A 21163-nucleotide genomic window follows, 5' to 3' on the forward strand; every position below is an offset into this window, starting at 1 on the left:
ATATCCATTGTGGATATCCTGAATACCTGGCTGAGCAGTGGTGTTCCAGATTTAAGTGAGTTGGGAAGTGTGAGGGGGGGTGCTACTGCTCTGATTGTCATCAGAGCCTCAGGCAGCTGTTACAGCTGATGCCAAGTCAGCACAGACAGCTGAAGCATGAAACCTGGGGTGTGGCTAGAACAATGGAGCATTGGTTTTACTCGGTGTAAATAGGAGAAAAAGGAAAACAGAGCTGGGAATAAGGCCAGTAGATGGGGTGATTATAGTTCTTAAATTGTGCTTTTATTTGTTTTCCTCTCTAGGCAGCTGAACTAGCTGCAAGAATACTCCTGGAACAAGAGCAGGTAACGGTCAACAGTTACTGTATTTGTTAAAAATCCTGAATTATAGCTTCAATCAAAGCGGGGTTCAGCTCGACAGTTCGGCATTAGGCATTGCTCGGCCATGGTGTACACAGTGTGTTTTTTTTTCTAGCGAAAAAGGTGCCGGTACTCAAATGCCAGGCCACCCTTCAGGGGTGGGGTGATCACTGATGGTCCCACCCCACAATAGCCAGGCCCCCCTGAAACTAATCACAGAATCTATGACAAGGCAGAATTGGTGTGTACAGTCTGTGCTCTTTCATTAAAACTTGGGGACCACGGGTCAGTTTTAGCAGACAGTGGAAAACATGCCGGTACTCAGTACCCCCTCAAAAAAAAGCCCTGGGCAGACAGCTTATGTAATGTGAGCTGGAACTAGGAACTGGGGTACAGCACAGGTAATTCGGGGTGGGGCTGAGCTCTGGGGTACATCCAGTGGCGTAGCCAGTATGGGGCCACGGGGGCCTGGGCCCCCATAGATTTGCCCCTGGACCCCCCTGCAGTTGCCATGCCCCCCTCCCGCCGCCAACCTTTGCTGGCGGAGGACCCCAACCCCTGCCAGCCGAGCCGAGGTCTTCTTCTTCCCAATCCCGCGCAAGTCTTTGTTCTAGTCTGACAAGTTGGTGGCAGGGGGGGTCAGCAATGGCGGGGGGATCGGCGGCGCCGGGGGGGGGGGGCTAAATGTGCCTCCTCACCTCGAGCTCTGGGCCCCCCTCCTGCCAAAGTCGGGCTACGCCCCTGGGTACATCATGAGGTAACAGGGTTTGGGCCTAGAGTACAGCGTGAGGTAACTCAGGGTTTGATGGGAGTAGGGCCCGAGGTACAACACAGGTAATATGGGGTGGGGCTCAGTCTTGGGGTACAGCACAATTAATGTGGGGGCAGTGTGGGAATCTACCCTGGGGTACAGTGTAGGTCACAGAGGCGGAGCTCGGTCTTGGGGTATCACACAGAAAATGCAGTACAAAGTGAGGCTATGGACTCATTCCTAGGGTACAGCTCAGGTAACATGGGGCAGGATGGGGCCTGGTCCTGAGGTAATGGGGGGGCAGGATGGGGCCTGGTCCTGAGGTAATGGGGAGGACAGGACTGGGCCTGGTTCTAAGGTACAGCTGAAGGTAATACGGAGCAGTTTTTTTGACATTTTAAAGCTGTTCCAGCTTTTACTTTCCATTTAATTGGATTTGATTTTTTTTTTCCTTTATTAATCCCTCTTTTCTGCGATTGGATTAAGCACCGGTTCATTTCTGTTTAGCATGCCACAGTTTATCTGACTCATTAATCCTGGGCTTTAGTGGGAGGTTATGGGGGATTTTCTGTGTTTATTCAGTTATCCCTTCTCTGTTTACATTCGATTGCACTCTTTTGTGCCCTTTTCTCTCTGTAATACACTATGCTCTTTGTTATGCTGAAACTTTTTGGATGGGGTGGGGGGGGGAGATTGTTTTTAATTTATCCCCTGTCCAAAGGCTTTAAGTCTCTTTCCAGGGTTGGAGGAGAAAAAGGGAAGGAAGTTTCATTTTCTTACTGATTAGCAAAGAAATTACTTCTCAGATAACATGTTTGGTAGATAAAGCCATAACCAAGGCCAGTGGTAAACAAGGTAAGCCTGACAGGGTTCACCGACATTTGGAAGCAAAACCCGGGCTGGATCAATGCAGTGGCGTAGCGAGGGCGGCTGACACCCGGGGCAGGTCGCCGCTGTGCCCCCCCCCCCCCCCCCCGGGTGCAGCACGGCGCACCCTCCCCCTCGGCACCTCCCCCCCCCCCCCCCCCCCCCGGAGTGCATTATTACCACTGGCGCTCCGCCCCGCCGAGTGCACGTCGTTGCTGGGAGCTGCGTCGGCTCCGTTGGTTCTATGCCCCGGAACAGGAAGTAACCTCTTCCGGGGCAGAGAGAGCAGGTAACCAGCGGCGCCGACACCCCCCAGCGACGTGCACCCGGGGCGGACCGCCCCTCCCCCCCTTCCTACGCCACTGGATCAATGTGTCCTCCCTTTTCTGAAGCCATATGGTAACCCTACATTCGGGGGGGGGGGGGCATCAGGTATTAACGGAGCCCTCTTCCCTTGCTTGCTACAGTGGCTGTAGGACCACATTCAAGTCCTGCCATATCCCGCCCTCTCTGACAGGAAGTCGCCTGGGGCCTAGGCCTTGCTGATTTGATCCGAGTGCGGTTGGAAGTAAGAGAGAAGTAACAGCAGCAGGCCTGGCGTGGGGAGCCAGGGAATGAGTGATGAGATCTAGGACGTGGGGGAGGGGGGAAGAGACCCTAGTTCTGTGTTTGAGCATAATTGTTAAGTTCCCCCGCCCCTTCCAAACTGTGTAAATCCATGGGACAGGGAAGGGTGATGCCCTGATCTACTGATATCACAACCCCTCATCACTCCCCCTCCTCCCTCAACGATATAGGTGTTGCTGATACACTGATATACGGTATTGTCTCTAATAATGGGCCCCCCCCCACTCCCATTTCAGCACTGAAAAACCCTGTAAATTTCATCTTAAAGCCAAAATTTAAATTCCCCTAATAATAGCCCACCCCCAGAATTTACAGTAACCAGCATTGCCTTCCTCCACTCCGCGATGACTAGATGTCTCTTACCTGTTCTCACAGTTATGGTTCTGGGCTGGTGCAGAGCCTTCAGCATGGGCTGATGCTCAAGGGTCCCGCACCGGCCCAATGTCATAACCATGAGAAGAGGTAAAAAGAGAGGCCTAGTCAGGAGAAGAGCAGTGCTGGTTACCGTGGAAATGACCGCAAAAACATTGTTCCAGGATGTCAAAAAGTTTTATTTACAAATCCTGTTTAGAAGGAATGGATCCAAAGAAGCTTAGTGAAGATTAGACGGCAGCGTAGGTAATTGGGAAGCAAAGCCAGTGCTGGGCAGGCTTTCACGGCCTGTGCCCTGATTGTGGCTGGAGCTTCAGAAGTTGGAGAACAAGGCCAGTGCTGGGTAGACTTCCACGGTCTGTGCCCTGATCGTGGCTGGACAGATTCAGCTTCAGAAGCTGGAGAACAAGGCCAGTGCTGGGCAGACTTCCACGGTCTGTGCCCTGATCGTGGCTGGACAGATTCAGCTTCAGAAGCTGGAGAACAAGGCCAGTGCTGGGCAGACTTCCACTGTCTGTGCCCTGATCGTGGCTGGACAGATTCAGCTTCAGAAGCTGGAGAACAAGGCCAATGCTGGGTAGACTTCCACGGTCTGTGCCCTGATCGTGGCTGGAGCTTCAGAAGTTGGAGAACAAGGCCAGTGCTGGGTAGACTTCCACGGTCTGTGCCCTGATCGTGGCTGGAGCTTCAGAAGCTGGAGAACAAGGCCAGTGGTGGGTAGACTTCCACGGTCTGTGCCCTGATCGTGGCTGGAGCTTCAGAAGTTGGAGAACAAGGCCAGTGCTGGGTAGACTTCCACGGTGAAGGGAAGAGAGTCTCTCCTGCAACTCTTGAGAGTGTTCTTTCCTCTGCCTATACAGAAATGCAGACATCTTTAGAAATCACAAAAGTTGGTCCCTTATACGGGATTATTCTGTCCGAGTACCTTTGCCAGGAAATAGCCACAGAAGCTGATGTCCTTTGTTACTTCTCGGGGGGACACCGTTTGGTGAAATATTCCCAAATCGAAGGTTTCGTGAACTGTCGCATTCACATAGGGCATCCTAAGCCGATCTTCCCAAGCAGGAAGGCTCTCTGACCCAAGTACTTCCTCGATTTCTTGTTGACATCCTTCTGTAGGACAGAGAATACCGCAGGAAAGGTCACAGAACATCAACACACACACGGGACATTTATGTTCCATGGGAGGGAAACCACAATCAGAAACTATGATTTCGGGAACTGCCTTAAACTCTTGAGAAGGAACTTACCTTCCTCCTCCACTCATCTGGATCACCTATCCACCTCCCTCCATATCCATACATTTGTCTCGCATTTATCTGCTTCATTTCTTTTCCACCCCTTCATATGCACACAATCCCCCACCCTCAAGCAACTCATTTACCCACCTTTCCTATATAGATTTATCAGCCTGGCCATATGTTCTGCCTTACTTCTCTTCTCTTCTCTCACCTCCCCCGCTCCCATGCCCAGCCTTGCTTACCTTGAATAGCTGGGTGTGCCATCATGTAGAGCAAACCCCACCTCTCAACGCTGAAGACCTTGTGTCTGTCTCAGCCAGGAACAGATCAGAAATAGTTATCTGGAGATTTTCTGCAGTAAAAGTCGATTCTGGGTTGCGTTTTTGCTAAATAGAATAATATTATGGTTGAGGCGCAGGGTTATATGTTACAAGTTAAGGTGTAGGATTAGGCTTTGAGAAGGGGTAAGGTTTAGCATTTTGAAGAGGTGTAGGATTAGTCTTTGAGAAGGGGTAAGGTTAAGCATTTTGAAGAGGTGTTGGGTTAGGCTTTGAGAAGGGGTAAGGTTAAGTATTTTGAAGAGGTGTTGGGTTAGGTGTTACTGTTGATAGGCTTAGGTTTAGCTGTGCAGAGTTATGGTTGCATTGCATTTCTATGCCTCCTTGTCTGTCTCAATTATAAAAGCAAACTTTCAAGAGCATAAAAGAAGTGGTAGAAAGGTGAAGTGTTATATCAAATGTTGGGAAAATAATGATGAAAGTGAAGTTTAGTGAGCACCAGATCTATGAAAAAGGGATCAGTTCTAAAGGAAGTTGGCTGGAAAATGTATTATTGTCCCTTTCAGTCTCTGAAAATACTGTCTCTTTTGCTCTTGTGTTTTACTCTGTCACCTGACAACAGTTCTTCCTCTTGTTTTGACAGAAACACTCTATAGAGACACCCTGTGGAGTTGCCCAGGTCACAATCCACGGAACTCCGAAACCCAAACGTCCAGCCATCGTAACTTTCCATGATGTGGGGCTGAACCGTGAGTAACGGCATCTTTGGTGTCACCTTAAATCTCCCCAGATCTACAAAGCTCCTTTGCTTATGCCCAACCCTGGTAATATTTCTCCAGTTTTGTGGATATTTTCTATTCTGCCCCTCAATACAAATAATAACCAGTTAAACTACCGGCATGGGGGGGGGCATGTGAAGCATCAGAGTAGAGATTGCTTGGAGAGTTTCAAGCCCTGACCCTCGCACATTCCTTTCCCAAACCCTAGGATCCAACCATCCCTAACCTACTCCTAACCCCAGAGCTCCTTCTTATATCTCAGACCCCAAGATCCAAACCCATCTGTAATTCTAATGTTTCTTCATCTAAAACCCCAAGATCCAAACGTATCCGTTATTTTTAATATTCTTTCACCAATTCTTAACTCTTAATCCCAAAGCTCCTTCATCTATCCTAAACCTTGGGATCCCAACACACTACTCCTCTCCAATCCCAAAGCCCTTTCACCTACCCTAACCCTAGGAACCAAACACAATACCTACTCCTAAACCTAGTGCACCTTCTCCTTTACTTAACCATAACCCCTAAGCTCCTTCACCTATACTTAACCCCAACACTCCTTCCCCCTCCCATTTCCTACAGCTGCCCCTAGCCACCCACACTGAACACTTCTTTTCCATGTAGCACCTGCTGGGAGTGGTGGGCATATTATGAGATTTTCTCCTTTGGTTTTACAGACAAGACGTGCTTTGAAACTCTATTCAATTACGAAGACATGTATGAAATTGTGAAGAACTTCGTGGTTTGTCACATCGATGCCCCTGGGCAGGAGGAAGGAGCAGTTGCATTCCCTGCAGGGTGAGGGGGATGCGTTAACCCTGTTCCTGAGGTTCCCTGAAGATTTCTCTGTCTCTGAGCTCCACTCTAATGCTACTGAGGATCCATCATGTCCTCCTCTGTCCCAGCCCTCTTCTCTGTGTTTCGTAGAGATTTCCCTTCGTGTATCCCTTAGCCACCCCTTCCCCCAAAGGACGCTGCAGGGATCTGTTACGTTCTGACTGAAAGTAACTTTTAATGCCTCTCTTTCTTCATGTCTCGTAGATATCAATATCCATCCTTGGATCAACTGGCCGAAATGATCACTTGTGTCCTCCAGTATTTAAAGTAAGTCAGCAAAGCCTGCACTGAGCAGTAATTTTATATTTTGTATTAGGGCTGTGCGGAATATTCATATTTGATTCAATTCAGCGATTTAAATCCGAATATGAATAATCCAGGCTCTACTGTGCTAAATCCTACTGAAATAAGCGCTTGATCTCCGATTTCACGTTGCTTCTTTTATTGTTATGTTAAAGCTCAGTACCCATTATTCGCATTCGGCCAAATAGTAAAATTATGCTATTTGATACAACTCTATTTTGTATAACTCGGGGGAGAGAATACGGAGCCATGATACTTGAAGATATTAGTTCTAAGTCCTCTACTGTCGCCGACTCTAACCGCGTGACTTTGGCATCGACTTAGCCAGCCTCCAATCCCATGGTCGCCACCATTATCGTCAGAATTCTGTCACCTTCCCGAGTCAACACTTTTGAGTGCGAGTTCAGTAATAGGGATAGTGTACCCTAGGATACCTGTTCTACCATCCGTTTGCACCCTCAAGGTAGCAGTACTGGTTGTAGAAAACGCATTAACCACATCGTCCCTCACAAGACCATGTTTTTCCGTGTGTATGTGTGCAAGTTGTTCACGGCTCTGAGCCTTTCCTCTGCTCTCTCTTCTCAGTTTTGGTAGTATCATTGGAATTGGCGTTGGAGCTGGGGCTTATGTTCTAGCCCGTTACACGGTAAGTCCAGACCACCCACCGAAAGTTTGGTTTTTCTGGACTTTCTTTATCTGTCTTCTTCCATCCTTATCTCCTTCACTGAATCTCTTTTTGGCTCAGGATTATTTAGACAATTTTCTCTTTGCTTTGTGTTTCTACAGCTCAATCATCCAGATTCAGTGGAAGGTCTGGTGTTGGTCAACATTGACCCCAATGCCAAGGGATGGATGGACTGGGCAGCACATAAGGTGAATGAGAAGGAGTGGTGGGGGGGGGGGGCATAGACATCCTGTAGGAATGAACTCTGAACTCCAGCATAGAATAAGAGTCATTCAGGAAGTTGCTTCTCCCTAGAGCAATGGTTCTCAACCCAGTACTTAAGACGAACTCATCCAGTTAGATTTTCAGGATATCTATAATGAATGAGATGGATTTACGTACACTACCTCCATTGAGTTCAAATCTATCTCAAGCGTATTCATTGTGGGTATCCTGAAAACCTGACTAGCTAGGCGTGTTCCAAGGACTGGGAGTCAACCTGTGTCCTAGAGACCCTACCTTAAAGGGACGATGTCATCAGTTGCCTCTCCTCACTCTCTCAATAGAATGTTGAAATCTAAAGGGTTGTTGGAGGCATAGAATGAGACAACCAAAGGTTAAAGCTGATCCCCCATCTTTCTCTCTCAGCTCACAGGTCTCACCTCCTCACCCTCGGAGATGATTCTGGCACATCTCTTCAGCTCAGTGAGTCTCGGTGGGAGAGGGAGCACGTGGATGGGCTAGGGAGCATGATTTTGGGAGATGTCTCATTGGGGTGGGAATGTGCGACAGCAGAAGATGATTCTCAGCACGGAAAGTGTGAATGGTCAGGCATCACGTGATTTCATATCTTGTGGATGTGAGCATGTGAATGGACAGGGGTGATTGTTGGAGGAGAAGCTTGTGAAAGGAGAGTAGGTAGATAGTTGGGGAGTGATTGAAGGAGGTGAGATTTGAGGGGGAGCGATGATGTGTGAATGGTCGAGTGGTGTAGTGTGCTTCTGTTTGTTACTGTATTTGTGTGTCAGTCTCAGTACACACATGGCTCCATAATTGTGGGTCTCCGATACGAGTGTGGATGTGTCTTTCTATCTGTGTGTCCTGTCACACGTATTTGTGTCTCTGTGGTTTGCGTACAACTCTGTGCCTCGTAAACGAGTTCTGTTTTCTGTACCACAGGAAGAAATTTCTAACAACACTGAAACAGTGCGGCAATACAAGGAGAGTCTGGCCAATTCTAACATCCTCGGCAACCACCAACTTTACTTCAACAGCTACAACAAGTAGGAATTGGCGGATCTTTGCTATCGTCATTATAATAGGAGGAACATTATATAGAAGTGCTATTGGGGGGGGGGGGGGGATACACTTATCTATAGGGTTACCACAGTGTGCATTAATGGTGAAAAGCTGTAATAGAGGACTATACCGTGTTTTAGTGGGCAAAATCTTTAGTACAGCGTATTTAAGAGGAGAGCCTTTCCTATAGTGTTACTATAGCACGTACTGAGGAGGAACTTTGCTCGAGGGTTACTATAGCATTGCTTATTGGGGGTTATCTTTAATACAAGGATTTTGCAATGTACTTTAAAGGGGAGAAGCTTTACTATGGAGTTACTATAACACATACTTTTGAGGAGGAACTTTGCTTGAGGGTTACTATAGCATTACTTGGGGGTTATCTTTAATACAAGGATTTTGCAATGTACTTTAAAGGGGAGAAGCTTTACTATGGAGTTTCTATAACACATACTTTTGAGGAGGAACTTTGCTTGAGGGTTACTATAGCATTACTTGGGGGTTATCTTTAATACAAGGATTTTGCAATATACTTTAAAGGGGAGAAGCTTTACTATGGAGTTACTATAACACATACTTTTGAGGAGGAACTTTGCTCGAGGGTTACTATAGCATTGCTTATTGGGGGTTATCTTTAATACAAGGATTTTGCAATGTACTTTAAAGGGGAGAAGCTTTACTATGGAGTTACTATAACACATGCTTTTGAGGAGGAACTTTGCTCGAGGGTTACTATAGCATTGCTTATTGGGGGTTTTCTTTATTTAAAAATGTTTATACACCGCCTCCTCAAATCCTAATGAAACTGTCTACACCGATCTGGACAGTTTCATTAGGATTTGAGGAGGCGGTGTATAAACATTTTTAAATAAAGGAAACCCCTGCACTAAAGAAAACCCCCAATAAGCAATGCTATAGTAGTTTCCCTTTTAGTTCAGTATTTCTATACAATACTGAACTAAAGGGAAAGAAACTACTATGAAGTTACTATAACATACATTTTGAGAAAAACTTTACCAGAGGTTTACTGAAGAAAATGTAATTGGAGAAAATTGATGTGCATTTTTCTAAGGACTAGAAGAGTTGGTGTGGATTAAGAATAGAGACTAATGTAGGATTACTATGTTCTGTTTCAGTTGGGAGAAGTGTTACTAAAAGGGTTGTTACTACTTCTACTGTTGCATCATTTAATGGAAATGTTACTACATGGTTACTAGTACATACTTTGATGGGGAGGAGCATTACTATATGGTTATTGGGTAGAAACTACTACGTCGTTACTGGGGTATGTTTTTAGAAGAGGTCAGTGCAGGGTGCCTGGGAAATGTTACTATAGGGTTACTCTAATAGTTTTAAGATGACTATGGAGCTACTCTAGAATGGTTTGATCAGTCTTGACGTAGAATAAAACCTCAGGTGAAAGACGTTGTGTTCCCTCCCTGTCATTTTGCGGTGAGGGGAACAGACAGTGTTTAATACTGAGTTCTCAACAGTGATGGGGGTGTTCTAACCTACCCTTCTCTTTCTCTCTCTTTCCCTTAGCCGTCGAGACCTGAACATTGAACGCGGAGGAGACGTTACTTTGAAGTGAGTCTTTCCTTTAACACTATGACCCCGAGCCCCTTGCAGAAACTGCTCTCTGTTCATTAAACCATTACCCTTCAGTGTCCGATTTCATAACGCCAACCTCTCACAGTTCAGAGCACCCCTTCCCCCACTGCTTTCCCATTTAGCTACTGCAGAGTGGCAATGAAAGAAAGAAGCTCAGAATGTGTTCTCTGCTGGTATAGAATTCTTCCTGTGGGGGTAAGAATGGCCCCTTTGAGGTGATACCTGTGTGTGTCTCAGCTGCCCAAACATCTGATGACCTAGAGATGTCTTGCTAGTTTTGTTCTTTGTTGACCAAAATGTATTTTCTCCTTGTTTTAAAGTTAATTAACCATGTAAACTGCTTTGTTTTATTCTCTGTTGTGAAAGGCGATATAGCAAAACCCTAGATAAACATAAAGAGGTCGATATTCATGACGGCGGGCCGCTTCTGGTGATCGGAATTGAATATCCGGTTTATTTTTGGCCGGTTTGAACTAACCCGCCAAGCCGATATTTGGCGCTGGTCAGTCGAGTTCAAACTGGCCAAAGATATACCAGGTGTGTCAAATATGGCCACCAAATTCACACTGAAAATCGGCAAATAGCTGGTTATATCATGCGATATAACTGGCTAACTGTGAATTTTCAGCGGGTCATGGCCATGTCCCGCTGAAAATTTGCCAAAAGCCAACTAAGTGCTGTTCCTGGCCAGTTAAATGGTTTTGAATATCGAAGGGAAAGCTTTGATAAAGAAAAAAAAAAAAGCCATTACCTTCTATGTTGCTGCAGAGTGGCAATGGAAGAGGAAGCTCAGTATGTTCTCTGCTAAAGTGATGTTAAGTGTCCCATCTCAAAGACATGAACATGATTTTTGTTCCTTTTGCTTCTCCCCCTCCCCAGGTGCCCTGTGATGCTGGTGGTAGGAGATCAAGCTCCCCATGAGGACGCAGTGGTGGGTGAAGGATATTTTTTTTAGTACCTCATACGTGCTTCTCCCCCGCACTCGCCCATATACACTCCCTGTGGTTTTCTCCTTTTACTTACACCTGTACCACAGGGAAGGCTACAGGGCTTTTCAGCATCACCTAAATTCATGCCCTTAATACCTCTGAAACCCTGGATTTTCCTCCAATTCCATCAGTAGTTGTAATGCAGATTCATGACACCACCACCTTCTTTCTGTCAGACGAAACTATCAAATCCCTGTCCTCGCTCTCTCTCCATCTCCCCTTCTTCCTTCCAATGTGGATTGACTTTGCTTAAAATGTGCTCTTTCTTCATCTGTCTCTCTGTCCAGGTGGAATGTAATGCCAAACTGGACCCCACCCAGACCTCCTTCCTCAAGGTGAGTGGAACTGGCTGATGAGGTGCCCAGATCCGGCCGGTCAGGTCAAGATGTACCGAATATTCAACCCAGAATATATTATTTATATTCGGCCGAATAGTGATTTAAATTTGAATACGAATAACCCAGGGATCTACTGTGCTAAATCCTACTGAAATAAACACTTGAGCTCTGATTTCATGTTTCTTTTATTATTTGTTATATTAAAACTCAATGCCCAGTATTTGTATTCAGCCAAATGTTTTTCATTATTCGTATTCGGCTGAATAGTAAAATATTCTGTTCGGTACAACTATCATAATAAATAACACATCAATAAAAAACAAATTCATCAATTAAATGCAATACTGCATATAAGTAAGTGCAATGGAAAAATATTCTGAGCCCGATATTCAGAAATGTTTTCTTCGTCATGCTCTGGTGCACCTTTTGATTTTTGGTCATCCAAGGTTGAGAGATCAACTCAAGGAGAAAGGGATCCCAAATAAAGCAGATAGGAATTGACTCTTTTTGGGATTTCACACTTCCGAATTTTATCTTACATTGCTTTCTTTGGCTTGTGTTTTCCAGATGGCCGATTCTGGTGGACAACCTCAGATTACACAGGTGAGCTTCACCGCCCGATATTTTTAAAAACCATTTAACCGGCCAGCTATCCAGCAATATTCAGCCGCAGAGAGCCAGTTATCCCCCGCCAAATATTGCCAGTTTTAGCGCTTAGCGACTAGCCGGTTGTATCACGCAATATAATTGGCTGATAGCGCGTCGCCGGCTAAATTTAGCGGCTCAGTTTGGCCACCAGAATAGTAGGTATATCTTGGCCGGTTTAAACGTAACTGGCCAGTGCAAAATATCGACTTGGCCGGTTAAATTTTAAACCAACCAAAATACACCCAGATATTCAGTGCCGGTCCGTGGAAACGATCCGGTATTGAATACCCAGGCTCAGCACCAACCGGCTACCTCCTGCTGTCTGAGTATCGGGCCCTTAGTGTTAGTTGTAGATGCTGAGATGCTGGTTGTGAAGGGCAGCAGCCCCTAACGTGATTGCCGGGAGAGGGTATGCGCATCTAGTTATTGTAAGGGCAATCCTATAACATTTTACGTGTGTGTTAATACGCATAAATTTACAGAATACTGACATTGACACGCACATGTGTCTCGTGTAAATGTCAACATCCTATTCTGTAACACCACGCCTAACTTTACGTAGCGCATAAATGCGAGGGGGATGTACGCAGGGGCGGAGCATGGGCGGGCTCCCACCTACACATACAACTTTCAGAATACTGCAAATTACCGGAGCAGTTTCTGCATTTAGGTGCCTGAACGTATGCGAGATCGATGGCTGGTGTAATTGCGACTGCCTAAACGTATGGCATGCTGATAACCGGGTTACACTAATATTCTATAATGGAATGTAGGCACCCAAGTTCCATTATAGAATAGGCTTCTACCGCACAGCCTCAGGGCAGGGCCACCGGAGAGTGAGCTGGGCCCAGGGCGGGGCCGCCGCCCGCCTGAAGTACCTTGGCTGGCCCCGCGGCTCCTTCTCTGCTCAGCATTTCCTGCCCCTGCGGCTGCTTTCCTCAGGTCGCACATGCTCCGTCTCAAAACTGAGCATGCGCGGCCTGAGGGCCCAGCAGCTGCTGCACAGGCAATGCAAGGGGGGCCCAGCGCCGGGGTCTCTCTATCTCCTCCTGTTGGGACGCAGTCACCCAGGTGCCGCCAGGAGCAGGAGAGAGAGAGAGACCCCGGTGTCAGGCCCCCCTTGGATACCGGGGCCTGGGGAATTTTGCCCCCCCCCCATCTCGGCGGCCCTGCCTCGGGGCGCCTAAATGGAGGTGCCCTCTGTATGATTATTAATATTAATGTGTACGACTGTTCTAACTGATATTTCTTTCTGGTCTGTGCAGCCCAGCAAGCTGACAGAAGCCTTCAAGTATTTTGTCCAAGGGATGGGCTACAGTAAGTATAACCTGACCCTGTGTTACTCTTCCCGGTCTTGCGAGTTTTAATAGTCCTCACCCCACACTCCCTTCTCTTGGCACTGCTGCCTAAGTGGGTGTTTCTGCCCCACCATCCCTTTCTCTATGGAGGAGGTCCTTCCATTCTTCCTCTTCCTTACCACTAACAGCAGACTGACCACCTAAGGCTTTCTGCAACTCACATCTTTCCCATCTTGTTAATGGCACTCAAGATGGCAACCTCGGGGAAACATTTTCCCACTTCCAATAATGCCACTGCCCATGCTGTGAGAACCTGTACAGCCCAGAGTGTGAGTAGTGTGTACATGTGTGTATTATATGGGTATAAATAAGATACAGACGCATGCATGCGTGCACGAACGCATATATAGGCTGTCTTCAGCCTCTTGTTTTCTCCGAGATTCTTAAATTTAGTTCCTCAGGCTCCCAGCCAGGTCTATTTTATTTTTCAGGGTAGCCGACTTCTAAGATAACTGTGTGCAAATCCAGCTCATGAATATTCATCACAATATCCTGTCAACCGCTGTATGCGTTAGTTATTGCTATTGCAGTATTTGATTCGGGGTGAATTACTGACAGTGTCCCTGCCTCCTTGAGATGACTTTATCATCCAGTGTCCATCAGACCGCATAGTGATAACACCGTTAGGGAAGTTCCCACCAGTGGGGGCCAGAGGGAGGGGAACTATCTTTAGGAACCTTCTGCAAACCCCCAATGCAAGCTCAGAACTTTCTTTCAACCCTGTCTAATCCATGGACTTTTCAGATGTCAGTTTAAATCCCTGTCTTCTCTCTTCTTTTTTTTTTATTCTCTTATTTTTTTTCCTTCCTAATTTAGTTCCTCACGTGCTGGACAAGAAGCGTAGTCTGGGGTCAGGTAGCTTTTCAAGTGTTCTGTCAGCTCCTCACACGCTTCAAGACCACTCCATGCACGTGTAACCCCTTCCTTCTCCTCTTCCTCCTCCTCCATTCGCTACCCACAATCTTCTTTGCTGTCTGTGAAATAAAAAAAAAATATATATATATATATATATATGTATCCCAAGGTCCGTGAAAACCGGAAACCTTGGTGCTGATGGTTTATAGGGGGATCATGGAACCAAGCTATAAAATCTTGGCGATTTGTGGGGAAAAAAAAGTCCAACGTTTCAAACAGGAAGAAAATGATTGCAAAAAAAAGATTTTATAGGAAAAGATTGGTATGGCAACCTATCTTGAAATGCATGAGGAATGGTTTCCTGAGGTATAATTAGTTTTTCATAGGTGTGAATATAATACCATGTGTATTTTCTAACCCATATAATTGAAATGATTAGAATATTTTCACCCCTGAGGCATGAAGGAGCAAGGAATCCCAAACATTAGCTGTTGTGTGTTGGTTCATGGGGATGGGACTTTCTTATCATTGTGAATTATATTAGTATTGTATTAAGAAACATTTGTTCCGATAAACTTGAGAGGACATGGACTGATGTCTACAAATAAGCTAGCTCTGCAGGTTTGTGACAGCTGGTTACCCTATGGTTCTTCCCCTCCCCTTTTTGTCTGTAAAATTATTGTTTGCTCTCATTTGAATGCCTACATTTTTCACATGCTTTATGGGTTTTTATAGCTTGGTTCTCCCCTTCTTTTTTCTCTTGGTGTATTAATTGTTTGAAATAACTGTTTGCTGCTTTAGATTAGCTCTGTGAGTTCATCCCATCCAGAACTGTGTTTTCAGAGGTCACACCAATTGACTTTCCCCTTCCCACTTAAACCAGTCCCTGCTGACAATGAGGATATTTCATCCTTGTGCCAAAACGAGCTGCTCTTCACCTGTCACTTTCTACCGCATGGCATGACCCTTGAATCAGTTCACCTGTGGCTGAATTCCCCACCCCTTCCTCCACCCAGATAAACCCCACCATTTTTGTATTGAAATGTTTGAGTAGTTTCATCTCTGGCACACAGTGGTTCTGATAAGGACGTCACCGTTTTATTGGCGGGGAGAAGTGTAAATCTCTTCTCTTCTCTTCTGTCTGCCATGTTTACTTCCCAATGACAAAGACAACTTCCTCACTAAACTATTTTGGGCATATGCTGTGGAAGGCCCAATCCCTTCTCACAGAGAGACTTTTGGGCTCATTTTCAAAATAGGAAAACATCTAAAAAGTGGCATAAAGCAGCATTTGGACGTTTTTCTCACAACGTCCAAATCAGTATTTTCGAAACCTATTTTTAGACGTGTTTCTTTGAAGTCCGTCAGAAGTGCGTCCAAATCTCAAGGGGACGTATCAAGGGTGTGTTCAGGGTGGGGATTGGGCGTTCCTGAGACTTAGAAGAATGGAAGAAAGCAAAAACGTCTAGACTAAAACAAAGACGTTTTGAGCTAGACCTGTTTTTATAACTAATAAGGGTCAAAAAGGTGCCCTAAATAACCAGATGACCACTGGAGGCAATCAGGGATGACCTCCCCTTATTCCCCCCAGTGGTCACTAACCTCCTCCCACCCCCCAAAAAATGTGATGAAAAACATTACCTGCCAGCCTCGGATGTTATACTCAGGTCCATTAGAACAGCATCAGCTCCCTGGAGTAGTCTAGTGGTGGGTGCAGTGCACTGCAGACAGGTGGACCCAAGCCTCTACCTCCCCCTACCTGTTACACTTGTTGAGGAAACTGTGAGCCCTCCAAAACTCATCAGAAACCCACTGTACCCACATATAGGCGCCCCTTCACCCGTAAGGGCTATGGTGGTGGTGTACAGTTGGGGTTAGTGGGTTTTCGGGGGTTCAGCAGACAAGGTAAGGGAGCAGTGGTCAGATATGTACCTGGGAGCATTTTACGAAGTCCACTGCAGTGCCCCCTAGGGTGCCCTATTGCTTTCCTGGGATGTCGGGGGGACCAGTGTACTAAAAATGCTAGATCCTCCTACATCCCAATGGCTTGATTTTGTGCGTTTTGCACGTGGACGTTTTTTGTTTTTCGAAAATGGACCAAAAAATAAAACATCCAAATCACAAAACTTTGTATTTTCAAAAACAAAAGATAAGACTTTTTTTTTTTTTTAATGACCTCGTTTGCTATTCAGATTTTGGACGTTTTTTGCAAAACGTCCAAAGTCGGACTTAGACGTCATATCGAAAATGCCCCTCTTTGTATTGCAGTTTAACTACAAATGTTTAATAATGTCATGCTGACTGGATTGATTTTTTTTTCTCTCTCTCTTTCTTGTCTGTTTCTTTCTCTGTTTCTGTTTACTCCTTGCAGTGGCATCCTCCTGCATGACCCGTCTCTCACGCTCTCGCACCGCCTCTCTCTCCAGCGCAGCTTCGGGGGAGGGGAATCGCTCCCGCTCCCGGACCATGTCCCAGAGCAGTGAGTCCGGACAGTTTCCCCCGGGCCAATCCCAGACCATGGAGGTCTCCTGCTAAAGGAGAGAGGCAGCCCCCCGCTGCTGATGGCAAGAAAAGTCACGTCCTTGGACATGCCTCCTCCCTTCTCTTCCAGTCTATGATCTCCTTCCTCCCCAAAAGACCATACTGTACCATTTTTTACTCACTTGGAATGGGGGGGAACCTTCTGTCCCACCAACTAACCCATAATGCAGTATGCTGAAAAGTTTGGAGGGGAGGAAAAAAAGGCTCCTGTAACCTTGCTTATATATAATGTTCAAAACAGCAGCAAGAAAAGTGAACAAAAAAACAAAAAAAAAAACACAAAGCAAAAAGAATAGAAATCTTTCTTTTTAGAATTGTGGTGGGTTGGGGGTCCTTAGCTCATTGTGTTTGATGTTCTGGAGAGAGCAGAGGTATTGGGGGGGAGCATTTTTTTAGCACTGTGCTGAGGATTTTGGTATTTCTGAGGACTGGGGTCTCTGCCCTCCTTCAACTGTAACATTAGGAAGGAAGAGGGGGCAGTGGCACCTATTTTCTCCCCTCCTATATATCCCTATAAAACGTCACTGCTTTTTTTTTGGGGGGGGGGGGAAGGGAAGGGGGATCAAACATCTTGCTTAAGGGAAGGAGCAAAGAAGTTTTGCTGTCCTCTCAATAAAGTGTTGTAATTTTCACTTAGGCCCAGGAAAAAATCTCTGGTAGTGTGATACCACCACCTAGTGTTTGCTCTGTAGAACGTCTTCCTTAAAAATTGTATATGTAAATGGATTGTAATGCAGACTTATTTTTTTTTAGGGAACCTGGGTAGAGCCTCCCTTTTCCTGGATTCTAGCGCATTTCTTTTTTTCTGCAAATCTTCTAAAACTCCCTGTCACAAGATGGCGCTATTCCCCCCAAGACAAACGAAGAAGGTGGGTGGCATAGTCTGGGATGAGTATAGACCTTTAACTCTGCTGAAGATGTGAGACAGGAGTGAAGAGAAAAGCGAGGACACTGATCAAGTTGCCCACGGCTTTTCCCTATGGAAGCTATTTCAGTCCAAGCCCCAACTGGATTGTTTGCAAGCTCCGAGCCATGTCATCGGGCTGACATAGGAGTTATGGGAGAGATACAGAATCATTTTAGAAATTCTTAGGTTGGTGCAGAGAAGGTGTGGGAGCTTGCAGAGAGCTGAATTTCATTCCTGCTCTCCAAAACACCCCCCCCCCAGGTTTGGTTTCCCGTCCGCCTTTAACGGCCTTATCCGAATAGAGAAGCCAGAGCTCCAAGATTTTCCTTGCCCTGGGCTACGAACTTTGGCACTGGAGAGAGAAGATTAGGGGAGGGGGAGATAGAATAAGGGTACTCTTCCAGTGAAAGGCTTGGGAAAGATGTACGTTTTTTTTATTCGCAAGACAGAATCAAATAAGGTTGCGCAGTTTTAAATCGAAAAGTAAAGTTATTCTACTGTTACCCTCTTTCCGCTCGTCTCTACAAAACATACCCCAGAAACACTTAAACCCGATCTTTGCTTTAGACCCAAAAAGCTTGTTAAGACAGTAGTGTGAGGAAAGGAATTCAGAAGACTGTATGAGAAATGTAGAAAAGGGATTCGGGGGTACGAAAGACTGTGTAATGCTAGGAGTGATTGAAAAGAGACAGATAGGCCTAGAAAATAGAAAGTGAGAGGAGGTTAATAAGGTTTTTGAGGGTACCTTGTAAATAGGTTTTGGGAGGAGGCTACAGAAAGGGAGGGTCTAGCAGAAAAAAAAGTAAAACATTGTAATATGCCAAAAATGCATCAGAGGTGATTGTAATTGGATGTGGAAAAAACTGCTATGTATTTTGTATATAAATTATAATGTAATTCATCCAGAGTTGTTTTAGCTAGAGGGAGTATCAGATTTAATTACTAAAGGAGCTCTAGCCCCCACTCCTGATCCAAGGGATGGACCAAGAGTGGGTGACAGAAATAGGGAAGTAGTGAGGGGCTTGAGCAGAGAGGACAGGGCTGTGTCTACTCCATACGGCTCTTACGCTGGTTTTGCATGTACAACCTGATTCTGCCTTTTGCTGCTGGTTTGGCTAAGGGATGGGGGCAGCTCTTTGGTACAGCATGAAATTTTAAAAATGTATTTGTAGGGGGAGGGGAGAAAAGAACTTGTAAAGGAATCTTTCACTTATTCCAGCCTAACAGAAAAAAACATGCTTCAACATCCTCTCAGAGGTCATTCCCAAATTGACTTCAAAATACTTTTTCCCTCTGCCCAAGAATTTTAGATTGGGGGGTGGGGAGTTTCCATGCTTCCTCTCCTCGTTTTTTTGTCGGCCTCAGTTGCTCGGGCAAGGGACGCAAACTTTTTAGTGCACAGTTGATTTAGTGAGTATTCTTTATGTGCGTAACATTTTGTAAAGAGGAACTGGAAAGCAAACACACAAGCTGTAGGACACAGGAACAACTTATGCTTCAATGGACCTTTTCCTCCCTCGTTCCCCTCTTATAAAATTGCTCTCTTCATGGCCCAGTAGCCCTATATCTAGCAGCAAAGGCCAAGAACCTAGCATTGATTTATATTTTAGTGCTTTCTCTGTCTTTCTCTTTAGCGATTTAGGAGGGGGTGGGGATGAGGCTACCCATGCTTCTCTTTCTACTGCAAACTCACTTATATAAGGTTTAATCTTCCAGTCCCTGCTGAGGCACCAAGTTTAGGGGAAGGAAATAGTGGGGAAAGAAATCAATCTTCAGAACTGGTCATACAAGATGGCAGCAGTGGGTTCTTCCAGTCCTTGAACCCTGGCCAAGTTTGTTATAGGGGACGGGGCAAGAAGGGTGATGACGTTGGACATCAAGCCAATGGCTATTGCATCATATTTTAGAGTTGCTCTTCAAGTACGTGAGCCTCAAAGAGGGCACCGTTTCACCTAGAGACTACTCTGGAACTTGGGGGTATTATAGAAGTGGTGGAGGAAGAGGATTTATGGCCCATGATTGCCAGACCCCAGAAGGAAACCCTGGTCTGTGGTGCCCCAGCCAATCTTTGTCACTTCAATGACTAGACTAAAATGGGGAATCCCTAGCTAATTACAAACGAAGGCTTAGGCTGCCAGATCCCAGCCCTTTTCCAGTAGTGAACGGTGCCCATTGGCACAGGAAAAGGTTTTGGGGAGAAAAATCAAATGGTACCAGCATGTGGCCCCTGTAAACCTTGAAACCTGCTGTCACCTGCTTCTGTTGGGATTTCTACTAAGGGGTCCTTTTGGTAAGCTGCTTACCACAACTTAAAATGGCTTACTGTGGCACATGATCAGGCATCCTGCTGCAATTTCTTAAAATATTTTTAATTTTATCGTGGAGGGGAAATGTCTGGGGCCGAAGAGTGGGCTTTCCAGTTTTAATCAGCACAGCAGCATTACCACGCCCTAACTGATCAGCATAGGATTACTGTGTGAGCCGATACCACCCGTAGAATATCTGCTGGTAAGGGCTCGCACGCCAATATTTTTTTAAATGGCAACATTGGTGCCATTTATAGGAAAACCAGTTTTTACCACAAGTAAGTAAAAAGAGCCCTTTGCACCCACTTTGAGCACAGTCCTTTGGAAAAGTGGTTTATAAAAATTCAAAATAGGAATAAGCTATCCGATCTCTGTTCAACTAGCTCTTAATCGATGTTGAAGTAAGTTAGGAATATTCTTGGAGAAACAGAGCAATGACAGTTTTTTTTTAGGGATTATGCCTGTTCCCTGCCCCCTGTCCTCCTGCACGAGGGGGTCCTTTTTACAAAGGCACGCTAGCGTTTTTAGCAGACGCTAAAAATAAGCGTGCGCGAAACACTAGAGACGCCCATAGATTCCTATGGGTGTCTCTAGCGTTTAGCTTGCGCTAAACATAAGTGGGGATTTTATTGAAAGATCCCCTAGATGAAGTGGCCGCAGCATGGGAGGAGATAGGGTTGACATCAGAGTTTTGTGTGTAGCTCGTTCCCTGACGTACCACATGCGTTCTTGTGTTCTTCACGCCACACGTTTCATGCTCTTGCATTGCCAAAAATCAAGGGAGCAGCAATGGGTTAGTGATGCTTGCAACTTACAAAAAAAAAAAGTAACCAAGTTTTCAAATTATTAAAAGGAAAATAATATATATATATATATATGCAGACACCTTAAAACCCTTTAACCTGAATTCTTGTGGTAGGAAGTTGCAATATTAGATTTTAGGTATTAAAGGGGGTGGTTATGGGGAAATGGGGAGTGAGTGTCTTCTAGTATAGAAACATTATCAGTTTCCTTTGGAAATGAACTAGGAAAAAAGTTTTCATTAAAAAAAAAAATTTTTTTTTTGTTAAATTTTTAACATTTTGTTTTTGCTTGTTGCTTCTGTGAAATGCTTTTTCCCTGCCCCTGTGGATTGCCGGAGGGAAAGCAAAGACTTAACCAAAAAAAATAATAATAATAATAATTAAAAAAAAAAAAATTTTAAACAGAAAAAAAAAAAAAAAGTGAAAACCT

The 21163-nt window shown here is 45.4% G+C and overlaps 1 protein-coding gene across 2 annotated transcripts in view; it reads left to right on the plus strand.

Annotated features, from left to right (window-relative positions):
* NDRG2 (NDRG family member 2) overlaps positions 1-17000 on the plus strand; it is a 47647-nt gene extending 30647 nt beyond the window's left edge. For both annotated transcript variants that reach the window (XM_030187629.1, XM_030187628.1), the window contains exons 3-16: positions 303-344; positions 5139-5244; positions 5952-6072; positions 6316-6378; positions 7000-7060; positions 7201-7287; positions 7727-7783; positions 8258-8361; positions 9920-9964; positions 10868-10919; positions 11265-11312; positions 11883-11918; positions 13229-13280; positions 16548-17000. In XM_030187629.1, the coding sequence (XP_030043489.1) occupies positions 303-344; positions 5139-5244; positions 5952-6072; positions 6316-6378; positions 7000-7060; positions 7201-7287; positions 7727-7783; positions 8258-8361; positions 9920-9964; positions 10868-10919; positions 11265-11312; positions 11883-11918; positions 13229-13280; positions 16548-16711 (1038 nt within the window). In that variant the 3' untranslated portion in view covers positions 16712-17000. The remainder of the gene's footprint in view (positions 1-302; positions 345-5138; positions 5245-5951; positions 6073-6315; positions 6379-6999; positions 7061-7200; positions 7288-7726; positions 7784-8257; positions 8362-9919; positions 9965-10867; positions 10920-11264; positions 11313-11882; positions 11919-13228; positions 13281-16547) is intronic.
* The last annotated feature ends 4163 nt before the right edge of the window (positions 17001-21163 follow it).

Source organism: Microcaecilia unicolor, chromosome 14, assembly GCF_901765095.1.
Source record: "Microcaecilia unicolor chromosome 14, aMicUni1.1, whole genome shotgun sequence".
Lineage (NCBI taxonomy): Eukaryota > Metazoa > Chordata > Amphibia > Gymnophiona > Siphonopidae > Microcaecilia > Microcaecilia unicolor.